General features: G+C 44.8%; 1 protein-coding gene across 1 annotated transcript; it reads left to right on the forward strand.

Moving 5' to 3' along the window:
• The first annotated feature begins 7,225 nt into the window (after positions 1 to 7,225).
• SHISAL2A (shisa like 2A) lies at positions 7,226 to 23,043 on the forward strand. Its single transcript, XM_030327743.1, has 3 exons — positions 7,226 to 7,407; positions 12,784 to 12,923; positions 22,790 to 23,043. The coding sequence occupies exons 1-3, from the start codon at positions 7,226 to 7,228 to the stop codon at positions 23,041 to 23,043; spliced, it is 576 nt and encodes a 191-aa protein (XP_030183603.1).
• The last annotated feature ends 3,532 nt before the right edge of the window (positions 23,044 to 26,575 follow it).

The raw sequence follows: 26,575 nt of genomic DNA on the forward strand, positions 1-26,575 counted from the left end.
CTAAGCCAACTGCAGTGAAACTAGGGCTGAAGCAGGCACTACCTCCGTCATAGAGGAGCTTGTGGTCTGAAGCTGTAATTGCCAAGTGAGATGATGACACATGGAAGGTGCTCAATGAATGGTACATATATAGTCAGGACAACAGATACTGCAGAAAAGTACAATGTCCTGAGAGTTGGCCACAGAAAGGCGTCCAGCAGAAGGGGTTATTTCAAGCCTGGCCTTGAAAGGTGGAGAGGATTTAGATAAGTACAAGGGGGGGAACTACATGAGCAAAAACTTGGGTGAAGGGGTTCCTTTCCCAGGTCAGACTGGTTAAATCGGAAGCTTCCTGTAGGAAAGAAGAGGCAGGTATAGTTGAAGAGACAGGGAGAGTTCAGATTTTAGAGGTTCTGGAATCACTGGGACAACTCAACAGATCAAGTGAAGCCTTCAGAAAATCTGTTAATCCAATGGGAGAAAGGATAATCTTTTCAAGGGATGATTTTCGGAACAACTGGATATCCACATATTTTTTTTTATAAATAAAAAATTTATTTATTATATTTAAATGATCTCTACACCCAACATGGGACTCGAACTCACAGCCTTGAGATCAAGAGTCACATACTCTCCTGACTGAGTTAGCCAGGTACCCCTGGATATGTGTATGTAAAAGTGAACTTCAACCATTGCTTCACGCTACACATAAAAACTAACTCAGAAGCATAAACATAAAACTTCTAGAAGAAAACACAGGAGAAAATTTTTGCTATCTTGAGGTAGGCAAAGATTTTTTTTTAATTTTTTTTAATGTTTATGTATTTCTGAGACAGAGAGAGAGAGAGAGAGACAGAGCATGAGTGGGGGAGGGGCATTCAGAAAGGGGGACACAGAATCCGAAGCATTCTGTCGGCACAGAGCCCAAAGCGGGGCTCGAACTCAAAGATCGCGAGATCATGACCTGAGCGGAAGCTGGACGCTCAACCGACTTAGCCACCCAGGCACCCCGGCAAAGATTTTTTTTAGATAGAACACAGGAAACACTAATCTTAACAGAAAAAAAAGTGATAAATTAGACTAAAATTTTAATTTCTGCTTTTTGAAAAATGAATTTAAGAAAATGAGAAGGGAGGGGCAGCTGGCTGGCTTGGTGGTAAAGCATACTACTCTTTGTCTCTGGGTTGTGAGTTCGAGCCCCATGTTAAGTGTAAAGATTACTTTAAAAAACTAAAATCTTTTTTTTTTTTTTTTTTTTGAGAGAGAGAGAGAGAGAGAGAGAGCACATGAGCAGGGGAGGGGGAAAGGAAGAGGGAGAGAGACAATCTTAAGCAGGCTCCATCCATGCCCAGCATGGATTGCGACGTGGGGCTCCATCTCACAACAGTGAGATCATGACCTGAGCCGAAATCAAGAGTCAGTCGCTTAACCAACTGAGTCACCCAGGCGCCCCTACACCTCAATAAAGTTGACTTTAAAAGAAAAAAACCCTCAAGAGCAGCATCATCGTATAGCAATAAAAGAATTGAAAGGAACCTAAATGTTGAAGAAAATGGATAATCAATCATCACATATTCACTAAATGTAAAACTACATAGCAGCAAAATTGGATGAACCAGATTGAGCATACACATCAGTACAAAGTTTACAAACACACAACTGAGTGAAAAAAAAAAAAAGGTTCCAGAAGAATACATGCAGTATGATTTTTATTTAAAGTTTTATCACAAGTAAAGCAACTCCCTACAATTTCTCAAAGATCCATACTTATGTGATAAATGCATGAAGAAGAGCATGGTAATGATAAACACTAAATTCAGGAGAGCAGTTATCTGGGGGAGGAGAGGGCAGGCAGGAAGGAGTACACAGGGGGCTTCAAACAGGACTGATCAATGTTTGTATTTCTTAAGCTGAGTGGAAGGTACATGGGTGGTCCTTATACTATCCTTTATGTTGTTTAATGTGTCTTAACAAAAACTCTACACCTGGAGTCAGGAAAGAGTTTGGCTGGTATCAGGAGCTCTGAGCCTAGGTCCCAATTTGTCCCTGGATGTCATTTGTCCCTGGATGTCATCAAGGTGTTCCACTGTGGTAAAGTCACTTCTCTCAGGATGAGACACAAGAGCATCATTATGGACAGGAAAGGAAGGATTCGTACTGGGCATCAACGGGGAGGCCCTGAGAGGAACTGGCACTTAGAGGGAAATAATGCACCTGTGCCTCCTTCCTTTGCTTCTCCAGCTGCAGTGAACTGCAAGCTGACCCCAGAGCTCGGTGGGTGCCCGAAGGTGAGGATGGGGGTGTGTAGGGGATGGGTTCAGGGTGGGCACAGCTGCAGGAAGCAGGGCAAGGGGAGAGGGGTGCTCGGCGGTGTCGAGTGCAGACACTGCCCGCGGGGCCCACACGCGGCTGAGCCCAGCAGTGAATACTCAACCTCAGGTTGCACACGGGCTCTCAGCCGCTGCTGACTGAGGTCACCACACTGCGTGGCTCACTCCAGCGAGGGGCCATTTCTTTCTAGAGCCTCTCTGAGGGGACTGGGTTCCTGGAGCAAGGGTGCTGAGGTCTAGGGGCACTGCTTGGAGAGCCACGCAGGAGAGGCTTCCAGTTATGGCTCACTGGGTGCCAGGGGACACACGCTTCCATCTCCAGTAATATAAACTACTGCCCTAATGTAATGCACAGGCAAAAAGTGACCGACCTAAGGTCACACTGCAGGTGACTGGAACTTACTCCTTGCATATAGTTGGGCAAGCTACTTAACCTGTTTGGGTCCAAGGTGTGGTGTGTGTGTCTGTGTATCTGGAAGACACCATACCAAAGTATTTGTTTTGTGTGATGAGATTATGGGTGATTTTGATTGTTTCCTTTAACTTACTATAATTTCTAGTTTGTTGTTTTATAATGAATATGTATATATTTTGTTATTTAAAACCGGGAGAGTAATAGTACACAGGGTTGTTGGGAAGGTTAAAGGAGAGGATGAAAAGCACAGAACACAAACTCTAGATTACAGTGTTTTCTCCATAAATGTGAATTCTCCCTGCTCACCCTTCCCTCCTATACTTTCTTTCCCTTGTGGTATTGGAGACTCTGGTCCCCAGACCTCAGCTGGGGAGGAAGGAATTGATGGAAGGAGTCACACTGGCTGTGTGACTTTGGGTAAATCACTTAACCTCCCTGAGTTTCTTACTTTGCAAAATGGGAAGAATAACACTGATCTCAAAGGAAGTTTTCAAGGACTGTATGACATACAAGATGGAAAACTTCCTGATAAGTGCCTGCAAGAAGAATAAGACTGTATGACATACAAGATGGAAAACTTCCTGATACTTAGTAGGTCTACAATAAGTGCCTGCAAGAAGAATAAGCATTACAGTAGGAGGTAGGCCAGAAAAACGAAAGGATTTTAGCATATGGTCCACAGAGCCCAAGGGGTCCGCGGTTAGAGTTCAGGGCGGGGTGGGGGGGGTGGGGGGTAGTCTATGAACCTGGAATGAAAAAAAATTACATCCTGTTTTCACTAACCTGTAACTGGAATTTAGCATTTCTTTCTGTCATGCAGGTAAGGAACAAGCCACAGTACTATTTATCAGTATCTGTGACTTTGTCACCAATAGAAATCCTAGATAGTTTTGTATTGCATTGCAGTAGCAATATCTTGAAATACTATTTACACTCATTCACCACCTCAAAATTACAATAGTTAATAGACCAATCTCTAGATCTTGCTTTTTAATGTTTAAAAAAGACACAAAATAAATATTTCGATAATGATCCAATATAACTAGTATTCTTGTTATCCTAAGTAATTTACTCTTTGTAGTTAAAAATATTCTTCCAGGGGGGCGCCTGGGTGGCTCAGTCGGTTAAGCGTCCGACTTCAGCTCAGGTCACGATCTCGCGGTCTGTGAGTTCGAGCCCTGCATCGGGCTCTGGGCTGATGGCTCAGAGCCTGGAGCCTGCTTCCGATTCTGTGTCTCCCTCTCTATCTGCCCCTCCCCTGTTCATGCTCTGTCTCTCTCTGTCTCAAAAATAAATAAAAACATTAAGAAAAAAAAGAATATAAAAAAAAAATATTCTTCCAGGAGCGCCTGGGTGGCTCAGTCAGTTGGGTGTCCAACTTCCACTCAGGTCACAATCTCACAGTTTGTGAGTTCGAGCCCTTTGTCGGGCTCTGTGCTGACAGTTCAGAGCCTGGAGCCTGCTTCGGATTCTGTGTCTCCCTCTCTCTCTGACCCTCCCCAGCTCACACTCTGTCTCTTTCTCTCCCTCAAAAATAAATAAACGTTAAAAAAAATTTTTTTAATAGTCTTCTGAATGGGGGGGGTGGTCTATAAGTCTTCATCAGACCACTAAAGGAACCCTTGGATAAACAGACACGTTTATCATGTTTATCAATGCCTGGGCCATTGACTGCTGTGTGACATTGGGTTTGTTATTTCTCAGGGGCACAATCATCCCTGCTTGGCTCATCCCACAGGGTTGTTGGGAGGAACAAATTAATTCTTGGCTGGAAAAGTTTTCTGGAAACTGTTGGCAGCTTCACAATTTTCCCAAAAGTCAGAGTACAGTCCTTTTTACCTTTCAGTTAAACCTCTCTCCTTTCCATGGGATTCCACTCCACCCCCTTTACTTTCCATCTGATAAATAAAGAGGTCAAAGTGCACCTTCATTAGGGTATGCCATCCAGCTCCCAGTTTGCAGAGATCCATAGCTCAGTGGAAATGTTTTCTGGGGGATAATAACGATTCCCTCCAGTTTTCACATTTGACCTTATAGTGACCCTTGAGGACACTACGCCTTCCAAAATTATTCTTCTGTCCTTCAGATGGTGACCCCTCTGTGGCCATGGTCCCTACATTTCCCCTTTCACTGCTCTGTCCTATGATCATCTGTGTGACTCCCCCACCATACTGTGTGTTTCTCAAGGGCAGACCCAGATCTGACCCCCTCAGGGACTCCAGTGTTCAGGTCAAAAGCATGGCACACAGGGGCACCTGGGTGGCTTAGCCGGTTAAGCATCCGACTTCAGCTCAGGTCATGATCTTGTGGTTCGTGGGTTTGAGCCCCGCGTTGGGCTCTGTGCTGACAGTTCAGAGCCTGGAACCTGCTTCAGATTCTGTGTCGCCCTCTCTCTCTGGTACTCCCCCACTTGCCCTCTGTCTCTCTCCCTCTCAAAAATAAATAAACATTAAAAAGCATGGCACACATTAGCGTCTTAGAAGCTGGCCTAGATGAAGAAAGGTGACCTGAAACACAGAAAAACCAGGGAAGGAGTAGAGCTAGGGCTTGAACCCAGGTCACCTGATGCCCATGATATATCCCCCATATACCCAAAGCAAGGGATGGAGGAACTGAGGAGTTTCAAGGCATCACAATAACTATTTCCTCCTCTACCCACTCCTGTGAAAAATGAAAAGAGCTAAAGATCTTGTAATCTTGAGTTAGCCCCTGCCCATCTGTCCAGTGGGAGGTGTCAGATTCAGTGGCTTTCAAGCCTTTTTGACCTGATTCAAAGTAAGAAATGCATTTTACATTGTGATCTGGTCCATAATGCATACATACATATGTAACTGAAAGAGACATTTTATGAAAGAACACTTAGTTTTACTATCTGCAGTGCACTTTTTCTATTCTGTTCAATTATTATTATTTTTTAAACCTTGCTGTGACTCAGTAACTGGTTACATGCCCCACAAGTCTTTTTCAACCCCAATACCCCGTGTCTAGCTGAATGGGCATGATTCGCATATAAAATAGGACAGCTAAAGCTCAGGAGTCTCTAGTCCTGGATCAGTGTGATTGGGCAAAGCTGTGTAACTCTCAAAGAGTTTCCCTAGTGTACCCTGAGAGGACAGACAGGCAATTCCTAAGGGCCACATATGGTTCCTTCAGTCTGTGGTTCCCTGATCCTACTGAGAATGCTGCTCTTGTAATCTATAAATAACTTCTGAGAGTAGAAAGGTGTGTTGGCTTTGCTTCCTGGCAGGGGCGGGGGTGGGAGGGTTGGGGGGGGTGGAATTATAATTTGGGACATTGTGTAGCTCCCCTGTCCTAGGCCAGTATGGCAGGGAGTCTGATCAGGGTGTGAACAAGTCAGTACATAAATTAGCTGCTCAAGGAAGGCAGAGACAGGCAAGGAAGTCAGAGGATGAAGATATTTAAAAGTCCACTGGAGGGGCACCTGGGTGGCTCAGTTGGTTAAGTGTTGGACTTTGGCTCAGGTCATAAATCTCGTGCTTCATGGATTCCAGCCCCCGGTCGGGTTCTGTGCTGACAGTATGGGGCCTGGAGCCTGCTTTGGGTTCTGTGTCTCCCTCTCTCTCTGCTCCTCCCCTGCTGGCTCTGTCTCTCTCTCTCAAAAATGAATAAACCAAAATGAATTTTTTTTAAGTCCACTGGAAAAGAGGCGCACTGGAAAAGAACAAGGGCTTGGGGACTAGACAGACCCAGGTTAAAATCTCAGGGTTTGAGGACTGGGGGAAACGACCTCTCTGGCGCTTAGCTCTCATTTATAAAATGGGTTTGAAAATCTCTGGCCCTCTGGGTTGGTGTGACGGTTAAATAGTGTACGAATCATCCCATACTGACGCTACTGAGGGGTCGCGGAGGCGCGCACTAGCCTGGAACTGCCCTGAAACTGCCGGCGTCGAGCACAGTGCCCAGCACCAGGCGGGTGCCCAAGCGCCAAGTGTGGAATCCACGGCGGTGGCTTCCATGCCCACCCTGCCACCCTGGACTTGTGTTGTCTGAGCACCCAGCACCCCCGTGCATAACCTGGGAACGCAGCAGGGCGGGTAGGGGAAGTGCGGGCACAGGCCCGCGCCCAGGAGGCTCCCCCGGGCTGCTCCCACCTCCCGGCTCCACCGGTCGCCCTCCCATCCGGCCCCCCCAACCCCCGCCCCGCGCTCGCGCTCGCGCTCGGGCTCCGGGTCCCGCCCCGCTTCCAGCCTCTCTCCACTCCCACCGCTCCTCAGCCCTCCTCCTCCCTCTCCTCTTCCTCCTCCACGCCCCTCCCGCTGCGCCCGTCCGCGTACCTGGCTGCCTCTCTGGGTCCTCGGGGAGTCTAGAGCTCTAACCGCTGCGTTTCCGCGCCTCTCGCCGCGTCTCTCCCTGTCTCGCTGCTTCTCTCCGCTTCTTTCTCCCTCAGTCTCTGTCTTTCTCAGGCTCGGTGCTGTCTCCGTTCGTCCCTCGCCCAGCCGTCTGGTGGCCCGAGGTGGCAGCGGGCCCGGCGCGGTGCGCGATGAGCGGCGCCTGCACGAGCTACGTGAGCGCCGAGCAGGAGGTGGTGCGTGGCTTCAGCTGCCCGCGGCCGGGGGGCGAGGCGGCCGCCGTCTTCTGCTGCGGCTTCCGCGACCACAAGTACTGCTGCGACGACCCGCACAGCTTCTTTCCCTACGAGCACAGCTACATGTGGTGGCTCAGGTACCGGCCGGCCGTGGCCCTAACCCCAGCTAGAACCCCACTCCAGCCCTAGCCCCTTCGCCGCACCCTCGGCCCAGCGCGGGCTAAACCCTGAGCCCTCACCCAAATGCCCACCCCAACATCAGCATGGACCCCACCGGCCCTTTAGCCCCTCAGGCCCAATCCTGACCTTTGCTCTCATCCCGTCACCAGCCCAACTCCCTCAGTAACCTCTTCCCCCATTCAGATCTAAGCTTGAACCTCACCCCAGCTCCATCCCTACTCCCAATGTCATACTCCACCACCCTCAAACCAGCCCCAGATTACATACCAACCCTCTTCCTGACACCACACTCTCTTCCCCCACAATCACTGGAAACCCAAACTCCACCCTCATTCAAATGCAAACCAGGGTCCCCATCCTAACATCAATCAGCTCCACATCATCCCTGACTTTACCCACTCCGCAATACTGATCACCAGACCCAACCTCCCCGTGAATCCTCCAGGCAACCCACCTCAGCTCTTCTTCCCAACCCTGACTCCAAACATGGTCCAGCCCTACACCCAGACCTCAGCCCTAAGTCCTACTCCTCATCTCATACTATATCCCTAGTCAATCCCAGCCCAGTCCAGGTTCAACTCTTTCTTCCCCCTCATATTTACTTATTCTTTCAGCTACCCCTTACTGAGCACTTAGTTGTGCCAGGCCCTGGAGTGGGTACTGGGGATGTACTCCACTCCCAAGCTAAGGCAGAAGACTAAGGGATTAGAGATGCCTCCAAGTTCATCAGTGGCACAATGCTACAGCAGAAGCCAGCTCAGGCTATATTAATAGAAGTATAATTTGGGTGGATCCCCACTCGTAGGACCTTAGTTTCCCTGCCTGTTCAGGGGAGGGGGTGGGTAGGACAGCACTGACATTCCTGGAGCCTAAGTGTGGTGCTGAGAGGGCAACGGGTCTCAGTGTCTCTCTGTCTCTAAAGGCCTCACCCAGAAAATAGGACGTGATCCTGAGCCTGCTCTGGAAAACAGACATCAGCAAAAATGGCGTGGGCCATCTCAGTAGATAGTGACTTTTTCTGTTCCTGCAGGTATGTGACTGGAGGCTGCATACCCTCTGGGTGGGAAAGGACAGTCTGCTGCAGAACCCATTCTGAGCCTCTGTCTTTGCATCTATCAAATGAAGAGCATGATAAATGATTGCCCCAATTTCTGACTTGGACCAAATGAGATAGAGGTGAAATCAACTTGGCATATGCCACTGACAATTACAGATACCACTTTTTCTAGACTGATTAATCTGTAATTCTGAAACCATTTTCAGATGGCCAAGTTTTCTGATCCTGCACATTTGGCTGCTGTCTGTAACCTGAGGAATTATACTAATTTATTCTCTATTCCCCCATATATTCATTCATTCCTTATAGCCTTTGATTTGTGCCTGGTGCAATGCTAGGCAATAGTGACACAGAAATCAATTATTCCCTGCCCCCGAGGAGCTCATAGTCCATTCAGAGAGATATTTCATGCACCTAGAGTATAACAATGGAGGATTTGCTGAAGACTGAGTGTACTTAGCACTGAGCTGGGTGCTGAAATATGGCAGTGCTGACCTCCCTTTGAGGTATAGAGACAGTATAGAACTTTGGGGATGGTGAGAAGGCTGTCCAAACCTTGGCTCTGTCACTTAATAGCTATGTGAATTAGGGCAATTAGGGCAATTACCTCTGAGTGGTATTTTTTGTTTGTTTGTTTGTTTATTTATTTATTAGTAATCTCTACATCCAACATGGGGCTCGAACTCATGACCCCAAGTCACACACTGCTCTGACTGAGCCAGCCAGGCGCCCCTCTGAGTCTCTTTTTTCATCTTCAAAATAGCAATAGGAATACCTATCTCGTTGAATTGTTGTGAGGATTTAGTGAAATAAAATAATGCATGTGAGAGTGACTAATACATATTGCAGATGTTCAGTAAAAGGAGGTTTCTTTCCCTCGTTCATAGGTAGGGAAAGTGAAGCTTGGAGTATCGAAGTGAATTGTCCAAGACCATCTAGCAATGTATTGGCAGACTGAGGTTTAAAGAACAGTACCTAGGATCAACCGAGAGGTAGATGAATTCACACATTCACAACCCTGGCACATCTTTTCTCCAGTTTACAGATGAGAAAACTTGCAAGGAGCTAAGTTCCTATCTGGGAATGCCCTAGTGAGAGCAAGTGGCAGAGCTGGGATGAAAACTCAGGCCTGTCTGGCCCCACGTCCAGGTCTGTCCTGTGGCACAACTGTTTAAATCTAGCCTGGCTTTCTCATAACCCGCTCTACTCAGATCATTTGAAAAGATATTCACTGACCCTCCAATTCTGTGACCTCAAGAGCAGTTGAAAGGTTTAGCGTGCAGGGCTGACTCTTCCTAGGCTTGGACATAATGTGGTTCATAAACATCACAGACAGTTGCAAAGTGGAGGAGAGGAACTGAGGGTCCCCAGGACATCCAGGTAATCAGTGTGCTCTAACCCCTGAAACAACCCTCTGGTGTGCTCCACAGAGCCTTACCATAGCAGGGTGGAGACCTTGTTTGGCTCTAGACTCCATTTGGCCTTTTTCATGAAAGTTGGCCCTCAAAAACATAAAAATCTCCAGGTAAACAACTGTTTCCTTGTATAGTGCTCAAGGAGAATTGCTGTCTTTAAAAGTGTGTCTCAGGAAGTGAAGACTCCCTGTGGAGAAGCAGCTGGTGCTATCACATGTCTGGTCCACTTTCCAAACACCCTCTATCAGTAGCTCCATTTTTTTTTTTTTTAAACCAGAATGTGAGCCAAAAGGCAGCAGCCTTGCAGCAGGACAGAACTGGGTGTCAGGCACTGGATATACACCACCTCATTTAATCTTTATGGACACCTGGTGAGAAAGGAACCTTTACAAATAAAGAAAGTGAAGGTCAAGAGATGCAGGACTTTTCAGTTTACATGTGACAGAACCCAGATTTGAACTTAGAACTGCCCGACTCAAAAACCCTACCAAATGTTAGACTACCCCTCCAATTCTTTCCTAGAGGACACAGTGTGATCTTTCAGACTTGTAGATCTGTGAAATCCTACAAGGCTAGCAGCTCTTCAGCTTCCCACCCAGGGCAGGAAACTCCAACTTCATTGAAAAGTGTACTTATCCGGGTGTTCTTCACAAACCTGTGCAATAATAGAGAGCTTACCACCTCTTGAGGCAGTGCATTCACCTGGGGACAGTGCTAATCATTTGAAGTTCATCTTATACCAAGCACAGATTTCCCCCTTAGAGCTTCCCCTGGCATTCCTGACTCTATCCTTGGGGGCAGGTTCCTCTGTTCCCAGACAGACCATCAGAGACAGTGCCCGCTCCCTGACTGACTGCTAATCTAGGATGTATTCCCCCAGCTCTCTCACCCATTCTTCAAAGGGCCCTACATTTATTTATTTATTTATTTATTTATTTGTTTATTTATTTATTTATTTATTTAAAAAATATTTTTAATGTTTACTTATTTTTGACAGAGAGAGACAGAGCATGAGCAGAGGAGGGGCAGAGAGAGAGGGAGACACAGAATCTGAAGCAGGCTCCAGGCTCTGAGCTGTCAGCACAGAGCCCGACACGGGGCCTAAACTCACAGACCGTGAGATCATGACCTGAGCCGAAGTCGGACACTCAACCGACTGAACCACCCAGGCGCCCCAGGACCCTACTTTTAGAGGTGGCCACAGATGTCCCATGGAAAGTATAGGGTCCCAACTGGAGCACAAGCCTTCCTTATAAACAGTGAGCATATCTCAAAAGAGGAAATAATGTTTAATTAAAGTACTTATGAGAACCAAAAGGTACTGCATGTTCACTGTGGAAAATGTGGAAGGGACAAGAGAAACAAAAAAGGAAAGAAATCATGGGAGATCAGGTGTCTTAGCTTGGATTCCCCCCAAAGACTCAGATACAAGAATTTGAGGTCAAGTAGTTTATATGGAAAGGCATCCTAGAAAACATAGGTAGACGGTGGGGGAGAGAGGCGGGGAAGGGTAGGAGCAAACAATGGTGTGTCACCACTGAGGGTCACAGGAGCTTAAACCTGCTGAACTCTGCCAGCCATTGCAGAAATTATACCTCAGAGTCATCCCACCTGAGGACCAGGAATTTATATACCAGTTTATATACCAGGGTATATAGGGAATATATGCCAGGGAATCTATATACCAGGGTATTTATATACCAATTTCTGTCAGTCACTGGTTGTGTGCTGATGGGAGAAGGGAGGCATTAATTTTCCTGTACTTATGACCTGCTTGATGTACAGACGAAGACTGTTCTGGCCCAAGAAAGCTTTCAGGCAAAAGGATGCAGATGCTGGCATTTGAAACTCTGGCCAGAATATTCTATAATTATAAGACCAAATGGGACATAGACAGGACATCCACAGCCTGCGCTGTAACAGAGAGAGCCTGTTAGCAATTTGATGTATTTCTACCCGACCTTACAGATGTATAATTATGTAAATGTTTATGTTTATTTAAGTTGGCATTATGCTATATATTTAGTAGTGTGTCCTAGTCTTTTCACTTAACATTTTCCCATCAGAATTTATTCTTGACCTTAAATAATATTTGAAAATATGTTTTTAATGGCTCTATATGATTCCACTGCAGGGTGTTCAATAATTTATTTAGCCAGGGGCACCGGGGTGGCTCAGTCTGTTAAGTGTCCGACTCTTGGTTTCACGTCGGGTCATGATCTCATGGCTTGTGGGTTCGAGCCCCGCATCTCAGAGCAGAGCCTGCTTGGGATTCTCTCTCTCTCCCTCTCTCTGCCCCTCCTCCCCTCCCCCAAAATAAATAAATAAACTTAAAAGTAATAATTAACTAAATAATTTATTTAGCCATGGTGAGATGAAGGAACAGCAGTGAGGAGATATTCTAGATGTGGAATCCACACTGGTGCAATGACCCACTGGAGGGTGGGTCAGAAATTACTTTGAGGCTGGAAGGACAGCTGATTTTTAACTAAGGCTTACTCTTTGTCTTGATTTTTTAAGAAACAGCATCGTGGGGAGGGCTCTTTAAGACCATCTCCAGCTCCCTGGGGTGGAAGCAGGTTGAAGAAAGTAGGGAGGGAAGGCGAACAGAAGAAGGGGAATACATACTGAGTCCCAACTACGTGGTTGCACTGAAGCATGTCATGTTACATGTATGGTGAGTACTTGGCGTATAGCTAATGCTCTTTCTCATGCTTAGGTGCAGAAAGTCTAAGACAAGTAGAGACAGAACAAAAGCTGAAGCCAGCTGATTCCTATAATATCTACAATACTTCGCATCTAACAGGCTGCCTCCCAAGTCCCTTCCCGACACTCAGCTCCCTCCTGTCTTCTCTCCCCAGTATTGGAGCTCTTGTGGGCCTGTCCATAGCAGCAGTGGTTCTCCTGGCCTTCATTGTCACTGCCTGTGTGCTCTGTTACCTGTTCATCAGCTCAAAGCCCCACACGAAGTTGGACCCAGGATTAAGCTTACAGCCTACAGGTAAGAAATAGGCCTCAGGATTTCCGTGTATTGAACAGGCTAGCACCTTTACAGAGGGGAGATATTTAGAAGTGACGTACGAGATATTTGCTTCACGAGTGTTCCTAGAATATCCTGAAGCAGCAACACATTTTTTAAGAGGGTCATGATCTGAACATTTTCATCCGAAGCTCTTCATGTGCTCAGTGTTTATCAAAATAATTTGATATAGTCAAGATTCTATTTGTCACACAAAGATTAATCCATCTTGTGGATTTGCTAAGATAATGTTTTCATTCTAGCCTTAGAGAGTGAAAACTGATTTTAATATTGTCCCAAAATAGAATTAATAAGAAAAACTGAGTTTGTTCAGAAATTAAATAGTTATTTTTCGATAATCTGAATTTTTGGACTACCCCTTCCTTCATTAGCACAGGCCATCTAGAGCCTCAAAGGCCCCCTGCCCAAAAAACAGTATTGCTTTTTCATAAGTCTTTATTGCACACATTTTTACGACCTCTGCAAGGTACTATGAAAGATACAAGTCCCTACTGGCAAATGATCTTTCTGTATGGTTTGGCAAACAACACTCAAAATGAGTATTATTATCTCCACTTTACAGATGAGATGAGAGATGAGAGAATCGAGGCTAAGACAGATTAGATGACTTAAAGTGTCAGAGCCAATAAATGGTAAGGGTGAGTGGATGCCTGGCTGGTTCAGTTGGTAGAGCATGTGACTTTTGATACTGGGGTCCTGAGGTCAAGCCCCACGTTAGGTGGACAGCCTACTTTAAAAAAATAAATTAAAAAAATTTTTTTAAAAGGTAAGGCTGAAATTCAGCTCATGTTTTTCTACCTTAAATCATGCTCTTCTGCCCACCCAAACAAGAGTAGATTTGAATGAGTGCTGAGTTAGCAAAGTTGTTGGTTGGGTAAAAGGAGGAAAGGCATTCCAGGTTAGAGTAAACAATGGGTAAAAGTGTGTGGGCAATTCTGAGTAAGAGCTATGCAGTGACTGGTTCATTTATCACGGGGCCCCATAGGAAATAAGGCCAGGCAGGACCTGAGGAATTTAAGCTAAGCAGAAGCAAGAGCGGCAATTATCAGGGACGTAGAAAGGTGCGGAGTAGCTAACTTTCAGAAGAAGATAGAGGGTTTTTTCAGTTGTAAAAGATTAATTTTCCAACTTAACAACTTATGCAACAAACAACAGCACAAGAACCCTTCTCCGATCCTGATGACAATGAATAATCCTGCTGCTGCTGAGCAATGAAAAGCAGAAGGGATGAGGGTGGAAGGATTCTTCTGGCTCCCCTTGTAGTCAGGAATATGGGAGGCAGTGGCAGGGAATAGGAAGAAAGCCCTGAGCCTAGATCCAGACAGCTCAGGGAGACCAGAGACAGCCCAGGCTTCAACTTTTCCAGAGAAAGATCAGAGAAGTTAATGAAAGGCATGAAAGAAACTATCTCATGAGATATAGCATGTATGTAGATAGGAAGGCTCAATATCATAGACATATCAGATCTTAAAAAATTAATCTATAAATAAAAATCCCAACAAAATGTTTCATGGAATTTGTCAAATTAGTTCTAAAATTAATGTAGAAGAGTAAAGGGAGAGACTAAACAAAACAATTTTGGAAAAGAAAGAAGAGGGGCACCTGGGTGGCTCATTCAGGTGAGCATCCGACTCTTGGTTTTGGTTCAGGTCATGATCTTATGGTTCGTGAGTTCAAGCCCCACATTAGGCTCTGTGCTAACAGCTTGGAGTCTGGAGCCTGCTTTAGATTCTGTGTCTCCCTCTCGCTGTGCCCCTTCCCTGCTCACACTCTGTCTCTCTCTCTCTTAAATAAACAGTAAAAAATTAAAAAACAAAAAAACAAAAAAAAAAGGGAAAAGAAAGAGACGAGGGACTTACCCTACCAGATAACAGACATTTTAAGAAGATATATTGTCTGCTTGATATTGGCACAGCAATTAACAGACAGAATTAGCAATGCAGTGCTAATTTGTACATTTGCCCCCCAGGGACATTTGGCAATGTCTGGAGACATTTTTGGTTGTTCCAACTGGGGAAGGTATCTCTTGATAGAGACCAGGGATGCTGTTAAACATCCTACAATACAGAGGACAACACTCCACAACAAAGAGTTATGCAACCCAAAATTAAATAGTGCCAATGTTGAAAAACCCTAGATTTAAAAAGAGTCCAGAAACAGACTGATTAAAATGTAGGAATTTGAATTAAACACTTAAAAAAATTTTCTTTTTTTTTTTTTTTTAAATTTTTTTTTTCAACGTTTATTTATTTTTGGGACAGAGAGAGACAGAGCATGAACGGGGGAGGGGCAGAGAGAGAGGGAGACACAGAATCGGAAACAGTCTCCAGGCTCTGAGCCATCAGCCCAGAGCCTGACGCGGGGCTCGAACTCACGGACCGCGAGATCGTGACCTGGCTGAAGTCGGACGCTTAACCGACTGCGCCACCCAGGCGCCCCAAAAAAATTTTCTTAAATAAGGGAAAAATTGGCAAATTTGCCTTCATCAAATCCAAATAGACATGAAATAAAAATAAGATAAAAGTGGGGTGCCTGAGTGTCTCAGTCAGTTAAGCGTCCAACTCTCGGTTTTGTGAGTTCAAGCCCTGTGTCAGGCTCTGCACTGGCAGCGTGCAGCCTGCGCGGGATTCTGTCTCTTCCCCTCTCTCTCTGCCCCTCCCCTGCTCATGCTCTCTCTGTCTCTCTCAAAATAAATAAATGAACTTAAAAAAATTGTTTTTAAAAAGACAAAAGACATTATAAATAACATTACAAAACAAGTGGTGGACTGCAAAGTTATTAGAAACATAAAAATAAATACACACATATAGACAATCCTCATTATTCACACATTTGATATTTGTGAAATTGTGTACTTGCTAAAATTTATCTGTAACCTCAAAATCAATACTTACAGTGTTTTTGAGGTCATTTGTGGATGTGGACATGTGCAGAGCAGCAAAAAGTTTGAGTTGCCCATCACGCACATACCCAGCTGAGGTTAAACAAGGCTACACTCTGCCTTCTTGTTTTCAGCTCTCATACTGTAAACAAGTATATATTTAGTGCCATGTTTTTTGCATTTTTGTGATTTTTGTTAATTTCACTGTTTAAAATGCCCCCCAAATATAGTGCCAAAGTATTATTGTCTACTGTTCCTAAGCATAAGAAGGCTGCTGTGCCCTGTGGAGAAAACACATGTGTTTTAAACTTTGTTTTGGCAGGAATTATAATGCTGTTGGTCATGAGTTCAATGTTAATGAATCAACAATGTATATTAAATAATGTGTCTTCAAACAGAAACACACACAAAATAAATTCATGTATTGGTCAGATGACAAAACTGTTGTGACCAGAGGCTCACAGGAACCTAACCTAGCATTTCCCCAGGAGCAATGATTCAGTATTCATTAATTCAGTGTTTGTGATGATTTTATAGAATGTAACTACTGTGGGGTGCCTGGGTGGCTCAGTCAGTTGAGTGTCTGACTCATGATCTTGTGGTTGTGGGACCAAGCCCCGCATCAGGATCTGCACTGACAGTACAGAGCCTGCTTGGGATTCTCTCTCTCTCACTCTCTCTCTCTCTCTCTCTCTCTCTGTCTCTCTGCCCCTCCTCTGCTTCTGCTCTCAGTCTCTCTCAAAATAAAGAAACAAATTTAAAAAAATAAATGTTAAGAGAAGAGTATAACTACTGTGAATTATGAGAATCAACTATATATAAAGTAGAGGTGAGGTTGATATCCAGAATATACAGGCACATCTTTAAACAAATGAGAAAAACATAATCTACAAAAAAAGAAATTCAAATGCTCAGTATACATGAAAAGATGCTCAGCCTTACTAATAATCAGAAGAGTGCAGTTTAAGAATGAAGTAACTTTTAAAAACAATTACATTGGCGGGCCCCTGGTTGGCTCAGTCAGAAGAGCATGTGACTCTTGATCTCAGGGTTGTGAGTTCAAGCCCCACATTGGGGGTAGAGATTACTAAAAAAATAAATAAATAAACTTAAAAAAATCAATTACACTGGCAAAAGTCCAAAAATGGATCATATTAATAGTGAGAAGTTCAGGTGTGAGGAATTGATCCTGTCATATGCGACTGGTAAGAGAATAACTTGGACAACCACTTTGTGGAGCAACTTGGCAATATCTATTGAAACTAAAAAAATAAAAAAATATATATATATATACACACACATCCTATACTCCATAATTCCACTGTAATTATCTGCCTTAGAGAAATAGTTGCACTAGGAGGGGCTTGTAAAGATAGATCCATGATAACTTGTTGTAATTAGAAACAAACTAAATGTCCATCAGTAGAGGAATAATGAAATATGATATCACAGTTAAAAGGAATGAACTAGCTCTAAATACACCATCTCATTTGCTCTTCAAATAACTGGGCAGAGCACAGATCTTATTGCTATCCATTTTACAGATGAGGATTTTACAGACTGAGGCCCAGCGTCACCTAGTGAGTGAGTGACAGAACCAACTCAGCCTCCACCCTCCTTCCTCTCCTTATCCCTGTGCCATCAAAGGGAAGTCCTCACCATGTGCCAGACACTGAAACTTTATGTGCACTCTCTCATCTAATTTTCCCAAATGGGTTAATGATTGTCACCCCTTTTACAGATGTGAACACCAGGTCTCAGAGAGGTTAGATGACTGGCCCAAGGATTTACAGCTTGTAAACTGTAGAACTGGAATTCAAATACATGTGTCTTTCTGCCTCCCAAGTCCTACTCTTTCTGTGTTGCCAGGCCAGGTGTGTGAGGTGTTCCTGCTTGAGACCTGCTTCTCTTACCTCTCCTTGTTTTATCCCCCAAACCTTTCTGACTCAAAGGAGATATAGTTCATTCTTTGGCCGTGTGAATGAAAACCACCCTCCTACTTTTCACTGCTCAGCCACCAGGTAGATTATTCAGTCCCTAGGGTTTGAGGCAGTTGTGTTCTTGCTTTTTGCTGCTGCTGCTGCTGCTGCTTCTTCTTCTTCTTCTTCTTCTTCTTCTTCTTCTTCTTCTTCTTCTTCTTCTTCTTCTTTTAAGATTTTATTTTTGAGTAATCTCTACACCCAATGTGGGGCTTGAACTCACAACCCTGAGATCAAGGGTCACATGCTCTAACAGAGTGAGACAGCCATGCGCCCCTTGCTTATTTTTAGGATGGAAAATGCATTTCCTGACCTTTTATTAAGTGATAGCTTTCAGCTGTCTCTGCATTTTGCCCAAACTCAACTCTTAGCTCCTCCCCTTCTTCATTAAGTGCTATGCTCTCCTTCCTCTGAATACACAGTGTTTAACCAGGAGCTTCTCATTTCTCCAGCATCTGAGACAGTTAAAAAAAAAAATTAATGTTTATTTATTTTTGAGAGAGAGACAGAACATGAGTGGAGGAAGGGCAGAGAGAGAGGGAAACACAGAATCCAAAGTAGGCTCCAGGCTTTGAGCTGTCAGGACAGAGCCCAACACGGGGCTTGAACCCATGAAACGTGAGATCATGACCTGAACTGAAGTCAGATGCTTAACCGACTGAGCCACTCAGACACCCCATCTGCATCTGAGACAGTTTATAAGCCCACTATCTTACATTCATCAGAGCTTTACCCTTCACAAAGAAAGACTTTTCACTTCTGTCTCCCTCTCTGGTAGGACATGTGGAGAGATCATCAGCCCCATTTTACAGCAGACAGAACCAAGGCTTAGCCAAGGGAAGTGAATTAGCCAAGTCCACACAGCTAGTGAGTTTGTGTTGCTGAGGTATCAAGCCCAATCTCCCAGACTCTAAAGACTACGATTATTGCACTGTATCTTGGGGCCATGATATCTGACTATGAGGACACGGGCAGTGTAGGGAGTGAGAACCTTAGTAAGAGCACAGTGGGAATGGACCTGAGTTTCTGAAAATAGGTTCTTTCTGCTGCTCAGGCATTCTGTACTATCCCATCACACCCACACCAATCCCATCACCCAAACTCAGGATGCAACAAAGACCGTAACTTTCTTACTCTGGTACTTTGTGAGGAACTAGCTTGATCAGAAGGGTGACTGAGTTCCTACTGTTGTGCTAGGTGCTATGCTTTAAACACCTTATCCCATTTAACCAGCTCAACTACTCTGCCAAGTGGTTATTATCAACCCTATTTTGCAGATGAGGTGAATGAGGTAAGTGTAGAGGTGATATTCCGACCTAGGTACGTTTAGTAAGAGACAAAAAAAAGGGGGGGAAATGAGAGACAAGAGTTCAATTTTCCCTCTAAAAGGTGTTGGTGGGAGATCATTAATCAGCCATTCTCATCATCCATCAGCTTGGTGTTTTCATAAAGTTAAACATACACTTACTATATGTATTAGTTTCCTACAGCCCCTGTAACAAATGACCACAAACTTGGTGGCTTAGCATAACAGAAATGTATTAATTATCTCACATTCCAAATCAGTTTCACTGGATTGAAATCAAAGGCTCCAGGGGAGAATCTATTCCCTGCCTTGTCCAGTTTCTGGTGACTGCCAGCATTCCTTTGCTTGTAGCTGTATCCCTCCAATCACACACTCTACATGTGTCTTCACATCACTCTACGTGTGTCCATCTCCCTCTGCCTTTCTATTATAAAGGCAGTTGTGTTGGCATTTAGGGCCCACCCAGATAATTCAGGATATCCTCATCTCAAAACCCTTAATTTAATCACATCTGCAAAATTTTACCATATAAGGTAACATTCACAGGTTCCAGAGATTAGGACCTGATATCTTTGGGGGCCACCATTCAGCCCACTATACCATACAAATCAGCAATCACACTCCTAGGTGTTTATCCTAGAGAAATGAAAATGTATGTCTGCACAAAGCCTATACATGAATGTTCATAGCAGCTTTATTTGTAATTGATGAAAACTAGAAACAACCCAGATGTCCTTCAATGAGCAGATGGTACAACTATACAATGGCATATATGTAGCCATAAAAAGGAATGCACTATTGATACGTACAACAATTAAATGGATCTCAAGGGTATTATGTCAAATAAAAAAAAAGCCAATCTCAAAAGGTGGAATACTATATACTTCTATTTATATAACACTTCTGGAATGACAAAATTATAGTAATGGAGAAAAGGTTGGTGGTTACCAGGAGTTAGGTTTAGGAGGAAGGTCTGACTATAAAGACATAGCATGAAGAAGTTTTTTCTGTGGTAATGAAACATTTCTTTATCCTGACTGTGGCAGTGATTATATAACTATGTATGTGATAAACTTTGATAGTACCATACACCAAAAAAAAAAAAAAAAAGTACATATAAAAACTGGTAAAAATTGAACAGGATTTGTAGTTTAGTTCATCATATTGTATCCATGTCAGTCTCCTAATTTTGAAGTTATTCTGTGGTTATTTAAGATTTTACCATTGGGGAAAGCTAGGTGAAGGGTAAACTGCAACTCTCTACTATTTTTGTCACTTCTTATGAGTCTTAAATTAGTTAAAAAATAGAAAGGTCAAAAGAAAACAAAGGAAATCTATTGGCTCTGTGGGTGAGAAGTCCAAAAGTCAGGTGGGCTTTCTGGATGGTTTGAATAGAAGTTCACTATGTCCTTAGGCTTGTGTCTCCATCCTCTAAGATTCTCTCGGCTCTACCCTCTATTTTGTGTTGGCTTACTCCTCAGGCTGACTTTTCTTATGGTAGTAAGTTGACTACCAGCAGTCCCTGGGACCACTAGCTTTTTGTTTCCTTCTAGCCAGGAGAAGAAAGAGGGAACTATCCCTTCTTTCCAGGGGGAAGGTGTGAGCTCTACTCTTACTGGACCGTTAAGGTCATGTGTCCAACCCTAAACCAATCACTGTGCCCAGGGAAATGCTATGCACCCATTGCCAATCCATGTGGCAAAGGAATGGGATTACCCGATTGGCTCAGACCACCCAGGCCCCACAACTGGAGCTGGGATGGGGCCAATACCACCCAAATATAATTGCTATTAACAGGTGGGAAGAGGTGGGATGTATGTTAGGTAGCCAACTCCAATGTCCAATACAACCTCCTTCTTGAAACTCACTCTTCCCTTAGTTTTGAAGGCATCATTCTTCCTGGACATCCCCCATCAATAGGTCTTTTAAAGCATAGGTGTTTTCTAGACAGATAAGGTATAAAATGTCATTCCAAGCAGAAGACATAGCATAAGCAAAAAACCAGAGATGTGAAGGAATGAAACTGTTTAGGGAACAATGAAAACCTTCGTAACCCAAAGTGTAGAATTCTTAAGGGAAGGGTGAGAGTAATGAAGCTAAAGAGAAGGGGGATTGGGCCAGTATATGAAGAGCCTTGAATACGACCCCAAGGATGCAGGTAATGGGAAGACATTGAAGGCTTTTGAGAAAAAACAGTACGTGGACTCACTTGACTTTAGAAAGCTCTCTCTGGCCACAAACTAGAGGATAGATTGGAGGGGGTCTAACTGGAAGCGGTTCCACTGGTCTAGGAGGAAGAAGATGTGACTAAGGGTGGTGGCCTTGAAGATGTAAAGAAATGGGTGAATATGGAAGATGGTGATTGGTGGAATCTGCAGGACTCACATTCCTGGCTTGAATACTTGATACACTTTTTTTTTTTTTTTTTTTTTAGTAATCTCTACCTCCAACATGGGGCTCGAACCCACAACCCCAAGATCAAAAGCCACCTGCCCTACCAACTGAGCCAGCCAGGTGCCCCTGAACACTTGATGCACTTTTTATTCAAAAAAGCAGGAATGCTCAATTGTGTCAAATGCTCCTGATAAGTCAAGGGATATAAGGATTTGTAAGTGACCATGGGATTTAGTGACAAAACATTTTGAGGCAAGTTGGGGGAAGTACCTAAGTCAATTACAGCAGAATAAGTCATGAATGGGAAATAGGGAATACTAAGGCCAAGCGAGCCTCCTTTCAAGCTCATATATAAGAAGAGAGAATAAAGCAGTAGCTGAAGAGAGTCGTGGAATCTATTCTTAAAGAAGAGAATAATGTATCTTTTAAAAATTTCCAGCACTTCTCTGCATGCTAGCTATGTAGTCAGCCTGTATCTTCATCTATAAAATGAGTTTTCAGTAGTACCTATCTTATGGGTTTATGGTCAAGGTCAAGTCCTCATTTTTCCTAACAATTGTTTATTGTCCGTCTCCCCGAGTAGACTTTAACTTCATTAGAAACACTGATAGCTCGGGGCGCCTGGGTGGCTCAGTCGGTTAAGTGTCCGAGTTTGGCTCAGGTCATGATCTCACGGTCCGTGAGTTTGAGCCCTGCGTCGGGCTCTGTGCTGACAGCTCAGAGCCTGGAGCCTGTTTCAGATTCTGTGTCTCCCTCTCTCTCTGCCCCTCCCCTGTTCATGCTCTGTCTCTCTCTGTCTCAAAAATAAATAAACGTTGGGGCGCCTGGGTGGCGCAGTCGGTTAAGCGTCCGACTTCAGCCAGGTCACAATCTCGCGGTCCGTGAGTTCGAGCCCCGCGTCGGGCTCTGGGCTGATGGCTCAGAGCCTGGAGCCTGTTTCAGATTCTGTGTCTCCCTCTCTCTCTGCCCCTCCCCCGTTCATGCTCTGTCTCTCTCTGTCCCCAAAAAAATAAAATAAACGTTAAAAAAAATAAATAAATAAACGTTAAAAAAAAATTAAAAAAAAAAAAAAAGAAACACTGATAGCTCCTAGTGAATGATGTAGTATGTTGTTAATAAATATTTGTTGAGCAAATGATGAATTTAAGACTATAAGCACAGTCCTACCCCAGGTAAGCACTCAGGGAAGTTAGCCAGGGTGCATGGGACTGTGGGGGAGGAAGGTCTGCATGAGGAAACCCCATACCTTCAGCCTGCTGTTTTCCAGACCCCAAGGAGGAGGCGCCCCCTGACTGCCAAGGTGGGAATACAGGCACTTTGATGGAAGTGCCAGGAGTGAGCGCTCTTGGGCAGAATCACCCTTTCCTGAACCCACAGCTGGACTGCAATGAGGAGCAGGCTATGGACCCCAAGTGCTTTCTCCAGCACTGCTTCATGGCCACAGTGACTGTCAGCGACATTCCAGGCAGCCCTGAGGAGGCCCCTGTCCCAAATCTAGACCCACGTGGACCAGCCCCATAAACATCGAATAAATGTCTCTACATCATCCTTTTCTGGAGCCTCTTTTCCATGAAAGATGGGGGTGGGGATGATCAAAGGGACCTTGGAGCCCAGTGGGATACATGAGGGCTTTCCCCAGAAATCCCACCCAGGCCTTGCTTTGCACCCATTTATATTGCTGTGCCTGGACTACTGTGGGCCAAAGACAGTTTAGACATGAGTCCCAGAGAAATGGTCGGTAATAACTCCATGCAATCAGAGGGAAGCTTGAGGCCTCTGGAGGCTCAGAGGAGCCCCTTACCCAACTTAGGGAGCAAGAGAAGTCTGACTTGGTCTTCCTGTCACAGAGCAGGTATACCTAGGATGCCCTGGAAAGATGGCTGGGACCCAGAAGCAGGTGACTTCTACCTCTCCTGCAGCTCTGCCCCAAGGAACAGAATGAGAGGGAGTGTAGAGTACACGGGGCCCAGCCACATTTAATATCATTTAATTTCTTAGTTGGATGAAAGAGTGAATAAACAAGAGAGGGAATGTATGGTTAACAGACTGAACATAGGCTGCACAGTGTAGACGCAGCCCCTTCCTGTCCTCATGTGGTCTTGATAAAGTCCCTAACTCTCCCTGAGCCTCAGTTCCCTTGCTGGGTTATGGTGAGTGTTCAATGAGATGATGGTTATGTTCTGCCTTCATAAATATGAAAGTGCTACAAAGACTTTTGAAACTACAGTTGGGTGTTTTTCAATATAATGAGTAAGAGCAGGGACTCTGGAACCAAATATCTGGTTCAAATCCTGTCCCTGCCCTTACTTCCTAGGTGACATTTGTGCCTCAGTTCTCTCATCTATGCAAGCAGGTATAATAGTAGGACCTGCCTTATAGAGTTTGGGGGAAGATTAAATCACTTAGTCCATACAAAGTACTTAGAACAGTGTTGGCAAATGGAAAGCACTATGTATTAGCTATTGCCATTATATTATTATTATTATTATTATTATTATTAATTTTATTGTTAAGGGATCTTAGGGGGGATGGCTGACTTCCACCCCTCTCCTGGCTGTTCTCTTTATCTTAACTTTGCAAGTGGCTTTAGGCTTTGCCTTGGGAGCACAAGGTAAGGATCGAGGAGATTCGGTGGCCACTGAAAGCAGCTCTTGACATTTCTGAGAGTGACATGAACTGCTGCTAGATTTGGCAACAGTGAAATAGCCACTCTTAGATATTTGTTCATGGGGCCTGAGCCAGCCAAGGGCACATGGTGGAGTGGCAAGGCGGAGTGAGTCACCTTCAGAAGTGCCCTAGACTGAAAGTCAAGAGACCTCGGTTCTGGTCTTCATTTGTTGTCCTGTGTGTATGTATACACACATAGGTAGGTATGTGTGCATGCACATGTGCCTGCGTATATGTCTATGTGAGTGCACATGTGTGCATGCATGTGTACTTTATTTTGTGTATGTATGTGTCTTTTATTATTAGCACTCTGAAGCCAGCACCTTTGTCCACTTATTGTATGTACATCCATCTATTCTGTGCCAAGAACTGTGCAGGTTACTGGAAACAAAAAGGAATCAGCCACAGCTGCTACCTCAAGGGGCTCACATGGAGAGCAAGGAGAGCACACAAAAGGGCAGTGGGCCCAATGGTGGCCCCTTATGCAGTTTGAGTGAGGAATAAGTGATGTCTGAGCTGAATCATCAAAGATGAGTCAAAGTTTCCAGGTGAGACAAGGTCAGAAGACATAATGTTCAGAGTACAACCTGTACCAAAACAGAGAGAGCCTAGCACATCTCAGGAACTGCAAGTCATACGTTGGAGCGAGAGCTTAGGGTACTTTTTTTGTGTGTGTAAGTGGGAGTGGGTGACAGACGGGAGGTTTAGTCACTGACGTTTTGTATGACCTTTCACAGGACAGATCCTGTCTCTCTCCTTAGTATCCCCATCAGTAAATTTCAGTTTTCCTCTGAACTTTCTGTGCTGGATCTTCTGGGAGGTTACAAGGGAGAATCCAATACAGCCTTTAGGCTGCTCATGGTCTGACAGGGGGACATAATCGGTAAATTCTAAAAACTCAAGTGGTCATCAGTGGCCTAAGCAGTGGTTCTCAAACTTCAGACTGCTTCAGAATCAGACGGAGGGCTTGTTAAAGCACAGATTGCTGGGTCTGCCTCTCTCCCACCTCTTTCCTACCTTGGAGTGTCTGAATCTGTAGTTCTGGAAGAAGTCCCCACAATTTTAACTGGTTCCAGGTGATGCTGCTGCTGCTGGTCTGGGTCCACCTTTTTGAGCATGACTGGCCAGGAAAAACAAAGAGGAATCAGCTGGAGAGATTAAGAGCCAGCCTCACACTGAGCAGGGCCCTGAAGGTCTAGGAGAACATCCCCCAGCAGGAGTCTGTATGGATGGGTTGCGGATAGGTGGAAAACAGACTGTGTTGCCTTTGCTGACCTGTACATCCCAGGCCCCATAAAGCTCTTCCCATCCCCCATGTTTAAGGTTCTCCCTTTTGAATTTAATCAATCCTCAGAGCTGGCTTTCACTAGGGTTGGCTTGTCTGAGTCTGAGGTCAGAAACAAACTGCCCACCCTCTGCAGTGGGAGCCCCCCCCCCCAGGGCAGTTGAGGAGGAAGGAAGCTGGGTGGGCTGACGCACAGACAGAAATAGTCTGAGCTCACCGCTGCTCCCAAGCACACATCGACCAGCAATTATCTCTTGTAAATTGCTTTCCTGGTTATGTTCAGAACATGCGTGTGTGCCTGCCTGAGAACAAACACTCGGAAGCCACAGGGTGAAGGTGGCTAGCTGGGGAGTGGGCTCTAAATGAAGGGGAGCCCAAGTCTGAATCTTCAGCAAAGAATTAGGGAACTGCTGAATCTTAGAACTCAGAAATACTAGAACTTTGCACTCACCTTTATAATACTCCTATCAGTTGGTTTTCCAGCCTCTCCTCAAACATTCTCATTTGTTTATTCCTTCAACATTGACTGACAACAATTCTCTGCCAGGATCTGGGCTAAATGAAGTCCCAGTCCCTGTCCTCAGGAGCTCATGGCTATGGCATCTACAGGAGATCCCTAACACAGCTAAGGGCTTCGGGAAGCTTCTTGGAGGAAGCGATGCCTGAATTAAGTCTTGAAGGACCCAGTGACAGGTGAAAGGGGGTTTGTGGTACAAGACAGGGAACAGCATTCAAGGAAGGCACAGGGAACAGTATACACAAAGGTCCAGAGCTAGGAATGAGCATATGGTGTTTCAAGGGACAATAAATAGTTCACTTTGAGTAGACACTAGAATCAAGGTGGGATGGTGAGAGATGAAGTTGGAGGGCTATGTGGGCCATGTCCTGAAGCCTTGGCCATATTAAGGGGCTCAGGCTTTATCCTGAGGGCAAGGGAAATGATGGCAAAGAGTTTAGCATGGGAAGGAACTTGGCACCTTATGTGATATAGCTTGCTTTCATATTCTTCAAGACACTGAAGTAAAATTTGTTACCCAGGAGCTCTGCCTTGGGGGCCTATTGAACACCAATCCCTTTGGTTCCTGAAACCTCAGAAGTGTG

This window comes from Lynx canadensis, chromosome C1 (genome assembly GCF_007474595.2).
Source record: "Lynx canadensis isolate LIC74 chromosome C1, mLynCan4.pri.v2, whole genome shotgun sequence".
NCBI classification, from domain to species: domain Eukaryota; kingdom Metazoa; phylum Chordata; class Mammalia; order Carnivora; family Felidae; genus Lynx; species Lynx canadensis.